Below are 16,987 nucleotides of genomic sequence, written 5' to 3'. Positions count from 1 at the left end.
CCACTAGTGGGCTACGGCCTGATCCAGGGTGGATCGCCACAAGAGCAAACACGTGGTAAAAGATTAAGAAATAAAGTCCCCAAATGCATGTTTGGGTTAAAAATAGTACCTAGGCCTGAAAAGGTTGAAGATACCGGGAACAGAGAATGTCTACGAATGTAAAACCCACTGAACGAACACATCAACATATTTATCTCTGATTGGTTTAAATTACCAACTAAGTTCAAGCTTTTTTATTATTGTGCGAGGCAGTTACAGTGAATTGTATAGTCTCTCCCCTGCAGAGTGAGACTTGCTTCCAATTAACCATTCATAGGAAGTTGATCCAACGCGATCTAGAAAAGACTGGGAGCTTCTGAGTTCTATGAGATGTACAGTCCCACTTTTTAAAAATTGGCTTTATTCCCAGAGAAGTGTGTAGAGCAGACATAGGGACCCTGAGATAATGTTGGGCTACAATTCCCATTATCCCTGCCCGTTGGGCTTGCTGGCCTCGTGTACATATAGGAGATAAAGCTCCTCGAGTATTAACATTGCACGTTCACTATACAATAAATTCCAAGGATTTTAAAAAAACCTGATGCTTGCTTCCTTGACGTGCGCGCGGATGCCAGGGGTTCTATTGCCCAGAATCAACAAATGCCTCTTGATCAGGGACAAAAACAGCGGAGCAGCGTTTGAGACCTGCTTGCTTTTAAGCAGTGACAAGCAGCCGCCAGGCCAGCAGCGACGGAACGTGACGCCCTCGCCCCGCCTTCGCTACCAGGCTGACCGGACAGGGGCGGGGTGGGAAGAGGAGCGTCCGGACTCCGCTTGTGCGTGGCGGGGGATCTCGGAGGGAAGATGAGCGCTGAGACGCTGACCCTGGACTGCATCATCCACCTGTTCTCATACCTGGAGCCACCGGATCTACTTAGAGCAGCCCAAGTGAATAAGGTGCGTTGCAGCGCCGGTTGCAAGTGCCCCCAAATTCGCCCGTGTGCCACGGGTGGAGAGAACATCTTTCTCCACTTCGATCACGGGAAATGGGGAAGAGGGCTCCCCATAACGACCTCTCCAAGCCAAATGCGCCAGTAGCAGGCGCGCTTGCTCCAGGTTTCTCTCGACCTCTTCAAATACTTGGAGCGCGATCTTCCTGTTTTAATGGATGTATGACGTCTCAAATCACTGCAACCCTTCTCTCCCCAGCTTCCTCCTCTTCTTCTTCCCCTTGTACAATTTTGCCCGCCCCCCCCCTTGCTTTTATTAACGAGCGAACTTAAGAGGGCGAGATCCGGATTCCGGACGTCCCATTCTGACAGCGCGTCCCCGTCCAGCGTCGCGACACAGTAGTAATTAAAAGCGGGGAGAAGATCCTGCAGCAACACACTGGATTCAGCAAAGCGCGCAACAGTATCCCCGGCCAATGTGGAAATCCCCCGAACAAGACAGGCGCGTGCGCCTGCGCGCTTCCTGGAAACTCTTTGCTTTCTGTTTTCAAGCCGGCCCCACCCTCGATGTTTCTGCAGTGCTGGCAATGCAGCCAGTAAGAGCGAAAGCCGCTGATCCAAGCGATGGTCCTTCTGGCGCTTCTGTTTCTGCAGATGTTAATGGGAAGCTTCTAGGATTGCAACCTTCCCAAGCGATGCTTCGGGGCCTCTTGCCACCTGTGTGACAAGCAGACGATAAGCTGACAAAAGTTTTCCCCATCATTGTATTTGCATGACAGGAAAAACTTCACCTGCTGAATGAATATCACTTTTATGATTGCTTAAAGCAGAACTTTTTTTTGGGGGGGGTACAAACGCTTAAATGTCCAACTTAGTACTTGGAAGTAAGACGTGCCTAAGGCTGCAATGTGATGCCCAGTAAGCCTCATTGCTCTGTTTTATATTTATTGCTTGTTACTGTGGTGTGTTGGGTATTTTATTACTTTTATTGTAAGTCACCCTGGGACTTTGAGGTAAGACAAATAACAGACTGGCTGAATGAAACTGCAAGCACTTTGCTCAAGTGACTCCACTATGTGACTAAGTCCCCTGAATCTTGAAGAACTTCCTCTAAAACCTGTCCTGCTTTCTCGTTTTAGACATGGAATGAAGCTGCAGAGACCTCTTCTCTTTGGAGGTTAGTGCACTTCTTATCTATTTTAATATTTGGGTTTGGTGCATTCAGTTTACTTATTACTGAGAACACAGCACCATTTGCGTACATGGAACTCAGCAGAGTTCGATAAGGACAACATAGCCAAGTCCCCTCTGGTGAACCAACGAACATGGCTAGAAGACAGAAAGAGGTCTGGGGGAAAGTCAAAACAAGGGTGGCAAGCAATGGATGTGAGGAACTTCGTTACAGCTGAGAATGATGATTAATACACACCATGCATTTAATGCACAAAGCACACACACACAATATCTTGGAAACTATAGCTTGCCCCTCCCAAAGCTACAGCCATGATTCTTGGGATGAGGACATGCTTAAAATGTGCTTTAAATGTATAGAGTGTACATAGCTACAGAAAACATGGGTTGGGAGGAGGAAGGACAAGATACATAGCAGGGTCAGTGAGGGCTTGGGCTTGGGGAGAGGAGGCGGTGGGTCTGGGGAGGCTTGGAGGGCTGCATTTGACCCCCACCTGAGGTTCCCTGCCACTGCATTAAACTTGCAGACAAGAGTTTGTGCTAGATATGAAAGGGATAAATTATTTGGCAGCAGAATTCTGTATTGAGGAGAAAGGACTGGAGAGGATGTAGGAAAGCTCAAAATGAAGAAGGCTGGAATCAGAATTTTAGATGAGGCAATGGGGAGGAAGGAGCAGATTTTTGCAATGCCGTACATTGTAACAATATGTAAATGAATGAAATCCAGACTTTGTAGCCATTTGCTTTTTATCTAACGACGGCAGATGATGGTTGTCAATCATTTCTGCCTCATTCATTGAAACTGCTCTGGAGGAAGGATTTTAAAATTTCAAGATAAATCTGCCACTCTTTAAATTTATAGAAATATGTGTCTAAGACGATGGGCCTTCTGCAATATCTCAGTGATCCCAGGAATGCAGACATGGAAAAAGTACTATCTCCACCGCTCTAATCTTGAGCATAAAAAGATATCTGGACGGCCTTCAGTTGACTACACATGTAAAGCGATGAGAGGACATACAGGTAGGCTAAGTGTGGTAAAAACTCATAAATTAATTTCCTGAAATAGAAACACATATCACTCCCTCTCTACTTATTTTTATATTCATTGAAAATAACTACCATAATGGAGTCGGTAAAAAAAGATTTGATATACAGTAATGATGCCTAACCTTACTAATTTGACAGGGGAGGTGAAATGGGTAGGGGGAAGATTTGGATGAAAAACATGGTCCCTCCGTGTGATGTGCATATGGAGCAAGTATTTAAAATAAATCCCTTCTCACTGCTGAAATCGGAAATACATTGAGTTTAATGAAGCAGAGTTATGAAATATATGACTGGATGGAATGTGGTATAGAGATATACATGCATGTATGTGTGTGTTTATAAGATTTTAAATAAATAAAATTATGTTGGGTGTTTATTGCAGATTTATAATATGCCACGTGTATGCAGTATCAGAAAACCCACCAGATGGTTGTTTTCATAATGAAATTATGCTCAGTTTTTAAAAATTCTGTTCATGTTGTTATAGGAACGATAACTGGTATGGCTTACCTATCAGAGAACGAGCACACATTTGCAACAGGAAATGTCAAGTCTGTTGTGTGTACCACTTCTTCTGATGGCACAGTCAGGGCATGGAACGTCCAAGAGGTAGGACAAAAGAACGTGTAAAAGATGAATGGTGGATTTTAAAAAGGAAGGTAAATATTTCTGATTGGTGCCAAGGGGTGATCACACTTATATTCAGAATTACTTCAAAGAGGAAAAGGAAGGAAAGCCCAGGCAGCTCAAATTGTTTGTTATTTGTTTGTTTGTTTAGTTAGTTATGACATTTATCTGCCACCTTTCAAGGCATTTATCTGCCACCTTTCAAGCCGGGACACGGGTGGCGCTGTGGGTTAAACCACAGAGCCTAGAACTTGCCAATCAGAAGGTCGGCAGTTGGAATCCCCGCGACGGGGTGAGCTCCCGTTACTCGGTCCCTGCTCCTGCCAACCTAGCAGTTTGAAAGCACATCATAGTGCAAGTAGATAAATAGGTACTGCTCCAGCGGCAAGGTAAACGGCGTTTCCATGCGCTGCTCTGGTTCGCCAGAAGTGGCTTAGTCATCCTGACCACATGACCGGGAAGCTGTCTGCTGACAAACGCCGGCTCCCTCGGCCAATAAAGTGAGATGAGCGCCGGAACCCCAGAGTCGGTCACGACTGGACCTAATGGTCAGGGGTCCCTTTACCTTTACTTTCAAGGCAGTTGCTGTTTTAAAGTAGTGGCTTTGAGATATTTAAAAAGAGATGGGTGGAAAAGGGATTATCCTGCTGGAGAAAGGGCTTAAAGGGAAAGCATTTCTAGCATGGACGTAGCCAGGATTTATTTTAAGAGGGCAGAATCGAGTTATCTGCGACACAATTGGTCATTTAGTTATTTCTATTTATTTCCTTGATTACCTGTACTCCCTGGCAATACCCATGACTTCTAGGAGTGCAGGAGGCTGGGGGAGTATGGTTGAAAATGACAACTTCCTGTCCTCCAGTGGGAGCCTCTGCTGAATCTCAGCCCCTTTCCTGGAAGAATCCTTTCTGTTCACAGGAGGACAAAGCTGGGTGCAGCCCAATGAAAGTAGAAAGGAAGAAAACTAAAATTCCAGAAACTGACATGGCACATTTTTTTTAAAGGCTGTTGGCATGACGTTGATGGCAATATGGAGGACAAAAGTCTGATACAAAGGAAGCATCCATTTATTTGAAATGAATTGTGTTAGAATATTTTTGGCTGCAGATCAGGACTTTGAAATACAATGAAGGAGACTGAGTCATTATGTTCTGATGTGCAAATAAATCAAGTGAACATGTTTCAGCAAGGTAAAGATGAAAGAAGGCAACAAATACGCTAACTTTTCTACAGCATGTGTTCGTTTCCTTTTTTTCTTACCGACTCCACACCGAAAAAAGTTGGCGTATAGAACATACTTGAAAATACACCATCAGAGAAATCTGTATAGTTGGGTCTTAGGCAACATACACACCAGACTATTAAAGTACCCCCTGCTCCACACACACAGGATCCTGAGAGTTGAGTTTAAGGGTGCTTGGAAGTATGGGTCTGTAGAAGTAAACTACAATTCCCAGAATTCTCAGGTGGGGGTGTGTGCTTTAAAGGTTTGAAGCATATCTAGCCTTGGTCTTGGTCGAATGGGGTTAGGACTGCATGCCATGCATAACACAGATGTGTTAAATGAAATGGTCTGAAGATAATAGAGAATTGGAAATAAGTGAGGCACGAATGGCACCATTTTGTTTTTTAAACAGGGTACACAGATTTGGTCAAGTCCCCAGCAGGAAAATGGACTGCAAAACATTGCCACGTTTCCTTCAGATAAATTGGTGGCTACAATAGACTGTCATGGGATAATCAAACTCTGGCATGGAGAGACAGGGGAAGAGCTTGCAACATTTTCAGTATCATCCTCATCATGCTCTGTGGTTGCCTACACAATAAACAGCAAGCCATTCTTAACGGTAAGTGCAGCACGGCTGACAGTTTGAAACAAACTTCCTGTTAGCTTGCCGAAAGCCTGCTTAAAAATATGGAATAGTAGTTTTTAAAGTTGTTGCAACTCAGGGCTGGATCAGAGCTATTCCTTTGTTTTTGCAAGAAATCCAGCAATCGGTGACTCAACAGAAATTGGTAATCCACAGTTGAATTTTTTGCATGTCGCTGCGAAGTAATCATCATTAACTATATTTTCTGTGCTTCCTTCCTTGGTTTAGGTAGGCACCGGAGGAGGTAAACTCTATACGTTAGCAGCTGCCGATTTAAGCCAAATTTCATCCACACAACTGTTCCAAAACTGTGGCATAGATTCATTGCTTTGTTCACCCGATGGTCTATGGATAGTTGCTCGCCCTACAGATAATGCTTTACCACCAAAGGTACTGTTATGCTGCAGCATTTGAGCATTTGTTGAGACTAACATCAACTTCAGGGTCATGGTGGGGATTCAGTTGGGATTGTGGTGCAGGAGAAAGGGTTAAATTCCTCCTTCCCTGCATGCTGCAGTCTTGATTTCCTCCCATTCCACATGGCTATTTAAAAGGGAAACAACCTGTAACCGCTGAATGCAATTTTAGATTTAACCCATCATCTTTAGACTTAAAACTGTTACAAACTGTAAACTACTTTGGTGTGTCAACACTTTGCCTAGTATTTGTGTCCTTCCCTCCCCATCTTCATGAGGTTACACCTTAGGCTTCCCATCTAGCCTAAAGTGTTCTGGAGAGCTTGAAAACTTGCTCACTGTGTTGTGGCATTTAGTTGGTCCTAGCAAAGTTACCACTATTTTGTGGCTTTTTTTCTCATAAACTTGCAATTATTGTAAACGAAATTCCACTCAAATCTCCATGCCACATAATGAGCAATCTTTACTTGGGCAAAAGAAAAATGTCTCATTCACAGAGCTTCCCCTTCCTGCCTCTCCAGAGATGGGGAGTGGGAGAGGCTGAACCTTGTATGATTTGACGCACAATGGCAGTCATTCCCCCTCCCAACCCTGTGGCAAGACACTTGGAGGGCATGTAGGGATACAACCCTGAAGGAAGTATCAAACACCATTTGTGATGTGCCATGAAGCTCTGTAACTCAAAGTTCAAAATAATTTATTGCATAAAATTCAAAATGAAAATCCTCACTTGGGCTATCCAAGTATACCATAAGCAGCTCTTTGGATCCCAGCTATTGTGTGTTAATGCTTGTTTTTGTATATGTAACAGGTGGTTTATACACATTCTGCAACTAATTCTGTAGATGATGAAGTGTTATCTAGTCCTCTTCCGATCAGAGGTCAGTGCCTTGACACCTGCTGGTTACCCGCAGAACCCGCAAGAGTAGCTGTGCTGCATAATGAAGAGATGAATTTTCACATTGTGAGCTTAGATATACACATTGAGAAGAAGTCTAAATATAAAATGAGTATTACAGGTAAGTTTCTTCAAACTGTTGTCTAGCAGAAGGTAATTTATCCTTTTATTCAGCAGCAATCCAGAAAACACCCTGAACTGAATTGCTATTGAAAAGGAAATGAATTGTCAGGTGGACCTTTCTTGTATAGGTGAAGAGGAACAGAGTATTTGTTTTGAAATGTTGGTTGCAATTCCAACCCACTTACGTGCAAATAAGCTCACTAAATTCAATGGGGCTTATTTCTGAATAGACATGGAAGGGATTTCAGCCTTTGTCTTTCTGTGCATGGTAAGCCATAAAAGCAGGGACTTGGCTGCACTGTGTCAGAGCTGAATAACAAAATGCATGGGAAAGGACAGTTCAGGACTAGAGCATGTGCTGTAGTAGGAAGTAGAAGGTCCAGGTTCAGTCTCTAACTTCTCCACATAGGTTTGGCAGAGACAACTGCCTGAAAATCTGGAGAAATGCTGCCAGCCAGTGTTGACGACACTGAACTACACAGACCAATGGCCTTCCTATGTCCCTAATTTTATATAGTGGTGTTTTGTCAAGCTCAGCAGATAATACCCAATTGACAAATTTATTCCTTTAGGCAACTTGTTTTCTTAATCAGTGTTCCCTATCTGTTTTCATTCCTGTCCATAGCAGCACAATAGACAGAACTGCTAGCTTGGGTCTGAATCAGCACAATGTTCTCGATACACAATATGTAGCTCAAAATTCAGAGAATAGTGAACTGACTAATATACTGGTGAGCACTGTTGCAGTACTCTTCACAGTAAACAGAGCAGAAATTTCAATGCTAAAATTGTTTTTATGCAAAAGCTCGACAGGTTGCAGACTTCACATTAGCAGCACAACTACGGATTGGAGAGACGATTATGAAAGGATTTGGCAAACAAACTATTCTTTTAGCAACTGGACCAGAGCTGAAACTATACACTCTGTCAGGAACTGAATTAATGGCTTTCAAAGATCACCACAATTCTATTACATCAATCTGGGTGGTATATACAGTTACTATTACTTACTGCTACTATTATTTATTTCTGTTCTGTACACTAAATATTTAACTAAAAGGCTTTAATTTGCATCCACCCACCCCCAACCAGGATCCTTTTCATGTTGTCACATCATCCATGGACCTCTCACTTCGTGTGTACTCCTGGAAAAATGACAACAAATCATCTTTGCTGAACGGTCGCTACCACTTACTAGGAGGATCCCACAGATGGTCAAAGTAAGTTTGAAACATTTTGCAAATTGCAGTAAGATCAGAGCACCTATCACTTTCTTGCTAAATACATCTATAGTAGAAGGCAGATTTGAGAATAAAAGCACATCTGTGACCCCAAATGCTAGTTTGAACTGTATTTATATGGAAGACTTCAGTTCAATTGTTTTTTGAAAATCAGTCTAAAGTATAGTGATACTACATCACAGGAGCTATGGGCCAGGGTTTAAAGACAGTGATATGTGAATTATACAAAGGCTCTGGGGATTGCTTTGCTTTCCCTTATGACTGGACCCCTTGACACAAAGTCCCATTCAACATCCCCTTTCCCCCATTTAGGACCATGAGGGGTAGATAAAAGCTATGTGCAGTTTTTTGCCTGTGTCATCCATGGCTTTCCTCATCCCCCAATTTAATCTTTGCAAGCAGTGAAGCTTACAGCCAAGGGATAAACCAACTCTGTTGTAAAGAACACAGAACTAACCTACTAAAGGTAAAGGTAAAGGTACCCCTGCCCGTACGGGCCAGTCTTGACAGACTCTAGGGTTGTGCGCCCATCTCACTCAAGAGGCCGGGGGCCAGCGCTGTCCGGAGACACTTCCGGGTCACGTGGCCAGCGTGACATCGCTGCTCTGGCGAGCCAGAGCCGCACACGGAAATGCCGTTTACCTTCCCGCTAGTAAGCGGTCCCTATTTATCTACTTGCACCCGGGAGTGCTTTCGAACTGCTAGGTTGGCAGGCGCTGGGACTGAACGACGGGAGCGCACCCCGCTGCGGGGATTCGAACCGCCGACCTTTCGATCGGCAAGCCCTAGGCGCTGAGGCTTTTACCCACAGCGCCACCCGCGTCCCCAACTAACCTACTACTCAGGCTTAAAAAATATTGTAGTAACTCAGCTTTGAAACAGGGCAAAACTGGGGCTATGCTTAGCAAGGCAACATAAAAAACCCACTGCAAAATCTCAGAAACCTGCAATTTAACTTCTCATACTAAAACAGAATTGAGTTTGTTTCAATATGTCGAAGTAGTTAAATGTAAGTACTAGATTGTGCCAAGTACTGTGAGCTATATATTTTTTCCTCTTCTAGTGGCTTTAGAAGTGTGGCTTGTGATGATGTGAGCATTGTTGGTGTGGTGGCTGGAAATGGAGACATCTTAAGAGCATACTCCTTTAACTTGTAAGACTTAATGTTTCTCTCATTTTACAGTCGTGTTAGTTTTGTTTGCCTGTCAATTAACTCTCAAGTGAATTCATCATCACATGATGCAGCCCATGTGTAATCTAGAGACAAAATGTCAGTATGATTTATAACATTTCATGCCACTTGAAAACAAAAGCATGCAGTGAAATCCAAGCTTTGATGTTTTTAGATCAACAATAAACTATTGAAGGGGTTGTCAGTTATCTTTTTCCTTGCTCTTTAAAAATACACGACTTTCATGAAATTCCATCTCAGTCTGGAAAAAGGCAGTAATTTTATTAAATGGCAAGATATAATGTGAGAGTACAATGGACCAGATTAGCAAATATTTTCTGAAGTTTTTTTGCGGGGCGAAGTAACATGGGTCCAATCTACCATAGTGTACACCTCAGTTCAGTTTCTAAGATAAAGCACTCAAGGTCATATCCAACACTGCTGCTCTGCAAAACTGAACGTTTCCCTCCAGCCCCCTTGCATCAGAGGCAGATTAAGGGCGCCTAGAGGGGCACCGCAACTATGAAGTAGTGAATTGAGCAGAACAGAAGGCTAGAGGTGGGGCGCCAAATTTTGGCCTGGCACAGGGCACTGCTACAATTTGAAATACCAAAGTGCTTGTACACTCTCAATCTGCTCCAGATGAGATTGTGAGAGTGCAGCAGGAGAGCAAGGGAACTCCAGTTGCCTGAGCAAAACTCCATAGGTGCAGCATTGGACGAAACCCTCATTCAAAGTTGGTTTCACAGCTAAACAATGCAGACATGTGAGAACTCCTAAATGTGGGGGGTAGGACCACGCAACCAATTTAAGGCCCTAGCAAGAGCAGCACAGCTTATATGGAGCAGCTGCTTCAAGGAGAATTACAGACTCTTACCAAAATGCCATGCTGAAAAATTGGACACGTGTGAACACTACAGTTAGATAATCAACACTGTTCATTAAAATCTCATTTTCCAGTTTTATCTACTGGGGTGTTGGAGAAAGGCAACATAAAACAGGAAACAGAATGTACCACTACAAAGCCGTTTATTGAGTAGCCTAGTTTACTTTCTTAAGTACTTCTTAAACATATGACACTTTGGAGCCTTGAGAGTTTAAACCATTACACCATTTTCTTTTCTACTCAGTTTGGATAGAATACTTTGTACCATAGAATTCTCTTAGCAAAAAGCCAAAGATGCATTCTGTAGGCTAAAAGGTAGCTCAAGGTTTCCCCATATTTTTTTGGCTTACTCCGTGAACAAAACTTTTCTAGCAAGTATTCCAAACCTTAAACCACAACCTAGTGAAGGAAGATTTAAAACTGAGCCAATATCATCCTGTTGTAATATTAAAGCCCTAAGAAAGGCAGCAGGTTGTATAGTTAACTCCTTGCGGGCAAAACCACTGCCCTAAAACTATGCAACCTACTACCTCTTCCTAGGAACCCACCACTTCTTCAGCAATCCTTCAAAAAAGAAAAGAAAAAGATTAGCTGTAGTGAAAGACAAACTTTATACAACATAAGGCAAGATGCTGTATCACAATTGTATGTGTTCAATTACTATAGAAGGTGAACCACTTGCTACGTAAGTACAAAGCCATTCACTGCTAGTCCTTTGTTATATCATTAATAGTATACATACTTAATATCCTCCCAATTAAACTTAAACAAAACACTTGTTTTTTTAATCCAACTCAGATCAAACCAAGTGGCACATATTTTCAAGATGCAGATACCTGAAATGATCAAATTAATGCTGAAAAATAGAGTTGCATTTAGTTACAGATCTTCTGTGCAAATCATTTCATTTATTTTCCATTAAGAGAGGTCCCACCAAGGTTGCTGGTAAACTCAGCAAAAACACTGCAGAATTTTTACTCCTCAAGGAAGGCAATAGATTGTATAGTTATCTCCTGAAGAGGGCAAAATAACTGCCCTACAACTATACAATCTACTACCTCAACCTGATAAGAGAAATATATTTAGAAGGGTTCTATTTCCAGTTAATTTGTTCTGAGTCTACCTGCCCATAGACTGGATCCTGAGACTTACTTGCAGATGGGGACATCTCCATCTCCTCTCACCTGCACTTCACAAAAAGCCTCTGGAAGGATATCCTAAACAGTGCGGAATAGGGCACCAGTGGGCCAGCCCAATACAATTTGCTGCCCTAAACAAATGATGATACAGTTCCATTTCATATAAAGATCCAGCTGGACTGGCAGGCACATCTTACTTCAGAACCGTTTCCTCTATTTTGCCCAGGGCAGCAGACTAGCTTGGGAGAATGAGGTGGGGGCTGCCTCCTGAGGAGGATGCCTCAACTTTGCCTATTGGCCCTGGTTCAGAGAAGGGAAAACAACATCAGTGGATAAAGGCACACTTTGCACAAGGTACCTCTGGCCAATTCAGGTCTGCTCCCCACATAGTTCACACCTTTCAGGAGGCCCCCTGACTCTAAGAAGGAACAGATGGTGAGGAGATGATAGAAGTCCCTTTCCACAAGCAGCTTTCCACTCATGTTCCTCAGGATCCAACTCTTTGAGTCCACATTTCCTTGACAAGTGTGTCCGGTGAGCCATCATTACAGCCTCCCAGTTGTAATTGTATAGCCAGTAACAAAGCCATACAGCTATCACTGATGATTGTCTGCCTCTTTAGGAAAGACAGTAGACTGTATAGTTATCTCCCAGTGGTGGGTATGACCCTAAAAACTATACAACCTACTACCTCATCCCACAGCGCAGGTATCTTCACTTAAGGTATGTTGATTATGTTCTTAAAAAGAACAAGTTTACCTGAATGCTTCGAAGAGGTCAAGTCATTTAAATACTTTTTAAAACACTCACACACAAAAATAGCTGATGGATAAAAGAATGGTTAAACCGTAGACACTTCTCTGGATAGCAACATTCAGTAGACTGTAAATGTTCAAGCAACGGAACTACAATACAATATTCTTCTTCCTGTTCCTCACTCAAACCTGAAAGGAGGAAGAAAGGTTAATGAAAAACCCTCCAAAAAAATATAAACTTCAACTATATGGTAAGTGTCATAATATTACACAAGTAGTGCAGGAAATCAATCCTCCAGCTTATTCTAAAGGAAGATGCAGTTCAGAAATCAATACTGTCTATATGCAAAGAATTTGACAAGTGAGTTTTGGAATGTAATTAAATGCAACAAGTTTTTAAAGTTTCCTATTTTTGGAACTCAAGAACATTCTTACTCCTTTACTGGAAGAAGCCAAAAATCTCTATGATGTAGTCAGCTTTTGAATATTAAAAAGAAAATCTGATTGCTGTATGAAGCTCTTCATGACATACCAAGGAGGGGTTCGGAGGAAACTGGTTTCTGTTCAATGTAGTCAGGGATAAGCTATTAGGAAATATCACCCCACATTTTTCTAATGGCTGAATCATACCAGCACAAAAAGAAGGTATAATATGGTTTAATTTCTCTTTACTGCTGAGAATAGAATGACGTTGCTTTCTTATTTGGGGGGGGGGGGGGTTTATTAGTTATAATGGTTTGAATCCAGAGTTCCCATTAGTGGAACTCTATCCACAGGATACACCCACTGGAAGATGAGGGGGCAAGATGATTTTTTACTATTCCTTCTCCTCTCCGAAATTCCGATTTTCAGAGAGCTTCTGGAACAGTGGAAGAGAGGTGGTGCGAGGTTACAAAGACTCAACAAAAATTACCTCCTCTTTCTTCTTTGGGAGCCTTCTCTGGATATTCATCCCTTGCACTAATGTAAGGAGTTCTCCCATTCACAGAAGAAACAGAGGCAACCCACTACCCTCAAAGCAAGGAAATATAACACACATTTTAAAATAAAATTTTAAAATTTCTAGAGCATTATATCACAGCAATATATAAATCTCTAAAAGCATACTCCATATAAGTAGTACTCGGAACAAAAATAATTGGAATCTTTTATCATATGCAGTTAAATTGACTTTTAAAATTATTATTTTACAGTATGATTCAGTCAAATCTCCTTACTGAACAACTGCTTTTAATTAAAACATCTACAATTTCTTGTGCATTTTCTTAAAGTGTTCTCATTAGACATGCACAGAAACCGAAGCACTGGGCCTTGATGATGACTCAAATAATAGTACCTAAAATATTTTAAAGCAATTCTGTATTTTTGTGTGGATAGCAATAAAAATTTTCAGGTCTCCCTCTGCAGGTGGAGAGGGAGGCCCATTCCCAGAATAAAAGTCCCATCCTAGCTGTTATGGAGAGGACTATCAATATTAGGCCTCCACTGTCAGTATTCTAAAGGCAGAAAAGAAAGGAAAATGAGGGAGTGTTCACAGGGCAGATGAGAAGAGGCACTGATCTGCTAAGACCTAAAAAAGCCTCCTGCCCACATGCCCTGGGAAGATGATGGGGGAAGTATACCAATGGAAACACACCCAAAACAGGTTTACTGGCAGAAACAGTGGAATAATCTAAAGTGGCTGTGAAACACTCAACATTTGGATTTCCCACAATACCCTAATGTGTTTCTCCAAGAAATTTAACAGCAGTAAGAACCAGGCTGGGAGAAACAGTGGATGCAGCACTGGTGAGTTCTCAGGCAGATGCCCAAAGTCTGGACCAAACCCAACTCACATTAATTAATTCACGTTAAAATGAAAAGTAACCATTTGGCCCTAGTTTGCCTTGCAAAGTTTTACCCTGCTTTGCACTAGCTTATTATTTCTTGAAACACACATAATTTAATGATCCAACCACTACTGTGAAAGCTGCTATACAAACTTTATTCTCCAGTCTTCTGTTTAGCTTCTTGTCAGTTCCAACCCTGCTTAGTCAGAGATGGAATTGTCTCAAGCACCCTATATTCAGTTTTGCAAGTTCTAAAACTGAATGAACGTCTCCAGCATCAAAGCCAATTTTATTATGTTTACATAGATCAGCACTTGCATCTTAGCAAAATCCAAATTTTACTGCAGTGTAGCACTACAGCAGCCTTCCCCAGCCCAGTGTCCTTCAAGATTTTTTGGACTCTCAATGCACATTGCCCCCAAACAGCACACTCATTAGTCAGGGACAATGAGTTATAGCTGTTACAGTTGGAACACATGGAGAACATCAGGTTGGTGGAGGACTGTACTACAAAATGCATCAAGTATATAAAATATATATCACTAGCTCCTCTATACTGTTTATCAATGCCATTCATAAACTCAATTTTATCTGACCTACCGTTAAGCACAGATTACACTTTCAACTGATTAATGTCCATCAATGAAATGTAATTTGGTAATAACAATTTTATCAACTAAATATATATATAATTCTAAAGAAATGAATTGCTTCTAACAATCTACAGTATGTTTATTCAAGTATCCCAGAAGGCAGTTGTTTCCTGAAGTCTATCATCTCTGAGCTTCCTTCCCTTCTGAAACTTTGTGCTTTCTGTCTTCCCACTTTCCCACACACCAGACAGCTGGAGAAGTTCAGCAAACTGCTTAACAAGCCAACTACCCCCAAGGATTTACAAACCCCATAAAACTGTTTCCAAGTACTTTCCTTTATCATCTTCAATGCCAAGTCCAGCCACCACATCTGAGGCTAATGTTTGTCCTTCCTCAACTGTAAAGAAGCAGATATTATTACAGACTGTCAATCTATATGGTCATATTTTCCTACCAATGCAATTGATGTTTTGCCAGAGAAAGCAAACGAGTCGCTTTGCAACCTTTCTACCTACCCACAAACGGGATATAACAAGGAACGCAGCCCAGAAGCAGAAGTGCAAGGGACAAAACACATCCGCCCCATATCGTAAAGAGGTCTGAAGCTTTGGAACATGTAGCTCTAAAAACTGCCATAAGCCACTATCTAAAATTGGGAATTTGAGGATTAAGCTGTGCCAGAGGTGCCACCTTCCAAAACCGTCCTACCCTTTCTCCCTCCTAACCACCAGCAACTCGGTGGTAAAACAAAAAGTCAGCGGCCACAGCATGGGAAAGCCACTCACCTTACCCGATTTCCAAAGTTAACATACATACATACATACATACATACGCATACAAAGTTAATGCAGCCTTCCAGCCCCCAAGCACATGCAAGAGACCACCCCGCAGTCCCGCCCTGCTGCCAGTCTCAGAAGGGGCATTTGATGCCGAGGGAAGACCTACTGAGGCCCTAGGCCGGCGGTTTACTCGGAGGTAAGCCGGCGGGCGCACGATCCTTGCCCTCAGCCTGCGATGCCAGGCACAAGGGAGGGAGGAGAACGCGCGGGAAGGAGAGGCGGCGCGCCTCGTGGTAAGCGAGCCGCTTGCCAAGAAACAGCCCACCTCCTGCTCCTCCTCCCCTGCCTGCCTCCCTCCCTCCCTCCCGTCCACCGTAGAATGCCCGGGGGGGGGAGGGCGCCCGCCTCGCAGGCCTTTCTTCGCCCAGGGGCTCTCGGGGCCCAACGTTGCAGCCAATGGGAGGGAGGGAGGGAACGTTGAAGCGGCGGGGGGGGGGGGGCGCAGGAGGATGAGCGCGAGAAGGAAGCAGCGACGGTTTTCGGCCGGCAGTAGGCGGGAAAAAGGGGTGCCGAGAGGGAGAGAGACGGGGCGGGGCTTTCCCCCATCTTACTCGGGAGTCCCCGCCGCAGCATCACCTCGCGCCCCACCCACTTTCTCTCTTCCCTTCCATCCCGCCCTCACACAAGCCAAGGTCTCTCTCTCTCTCTTGCCCACCGCGAACTTGCTACGGGAAGTGACGCGACACGTACAAGCCAAGCGCCCTCGGCCAACAGCAACGGAGGGCGACCGCCGAGCAGCCAATCGGCGGTCGCTTAGTGGGCGGGGTTTCCCGGAGCCTCAGGTTTGTCAGGGAAGGCGCGGCGGCAATGGGAGGGGTGGAGGGGGAGAGAGAATGGAAGAGAGCGGGGAAGCGGGCTAGAGAAGCTGACGGGGAAGGAGGGCGGCGGAGAGGATCTGTGACTGGAACGCGAAGAGGGAAAGCGGAGGTTCTGCCCCGCTCCTCCGTAGCCGGGAACTCGGGGGTAACCTGAGGGGCTCTTCCCTCTCCCGCGCGCACGGGAACAGCGCCGGCTCCCTCAGTGGAGGGACCGCTGCTGCTGCTTCCCTCAGCGCTCCCTCCCTTATTCCCCCATCTCTCTCTCACACACACACCGGTACCTGCAGAAGGATGACCCAGCGCCACCCAAGACCCGGATGGAAGAACCGCCGTCGATGGTCTGCAGCAGCGCTACCGCCTTTCCCCGCAGTGGATCACGGGAAAAAAGACTGATGACGCCGCCCTCCCCCCTCACCTCGGAAGAATGGAAAAACTCCGCCCCCGCGGCGTGTGCCGAATTAAGGGAAGGAGCGTGACCCATCCGTCACCCACGCTTGCTCGCTGTCATTGGAGCATGCAGCCCGTGTCCCCGCCCTAGTGCAAGATCGTGTCTTCTGATTGGAGGAGTGCGGGCTCCTGTGTCAGCCTACCCTACCTGGTTGGTGCTCAAA

General features: G+C 44.0%; 1 protein-coding gene and 2 long non-coding RNA genes across 3 annotated transcripts; 1 reads left to right on the top strand and 2 right to left on the bottom strand.

Annotated features, from left to right (window-relative positions):
- Positions 1-187: 187 nt before the first annotated feature.
- LOC114591665 (F-box/WD repeat-containing protein 12) lies at positions 188-9,717 on the top strand. Its single transcript, XM_028718979.2, has 10 exons — positions 188-936; positions 2,069-2,106; positions 2,983-3,143; positions 3,658-3,779; positions 5,435-5,644; positions 5,897-6,058; positions 6,896-7,103; positions 7,911-8,092; positions 8,198-8,325; positions 9,410-9,717. Exons 1-10 carry the CDS (start codon positions 844-846, stop codon positions 9,501-9,503), a joined length of 1,398 nt encoding a protein of 465 aa, XP_028574812.1. The 5' UTR covers positions 188-843; the 3' UTR covers positions 9,504-9,717.
- Positions 6,765-9,411, bottom strand: LOC144326529 (uncharacterized). The gene is made up of 2 exons (XR_013391561.1): positions 9,181-9,411; positions 6,765-8,803 (listed from the first exon to the last, which is right to left on the bottom strand). It is a non-coding gene; the product is annotated as an uncharacterized LOC144326529 (long non-coding RNA).
- Positions 9,718-13,189: 3,472 nt separating the features above from the next.
- On the bottom strand, positions 13,190-16,716 carry LOC144326530 (uncharacterized). Its single transcript, XR_013391562.1, has 3 exons — positions 16,658-16,716; positions 14,852-15,116; positions 13,190-13,304 (listed from the first exon to the last, which is right to left on the bottom strand). It is a non-coding gene; the product is annotated as an uncharacterized LOC144326530 (long non-coding RNA).
- Between the last annotated feature and the right edge of the window lie 271 nt (positions 16,717-16,987).

This window comes from Podarcis muralis, unplaced genomic scaffold, assembly GCF_964188315.1.
Source record: "Podarcis muralis unplaced genomic scaffold, rPodMur119.hap1.1 HAP1_SCAFFOLD_104, whole genome shotgun sequence".
Taxonomy (NCBI): Eukaryota; Metazoa; Chordata; class Lepidosauria; order Squamata; family Lacertidae; genus Podarcis; species Podarcis muralis.
The sequence above is the reverse complement of the archived record's forward strand: the minus strand, read 5'-3'. Positions and strand labels throughout refer to the sequence as shown.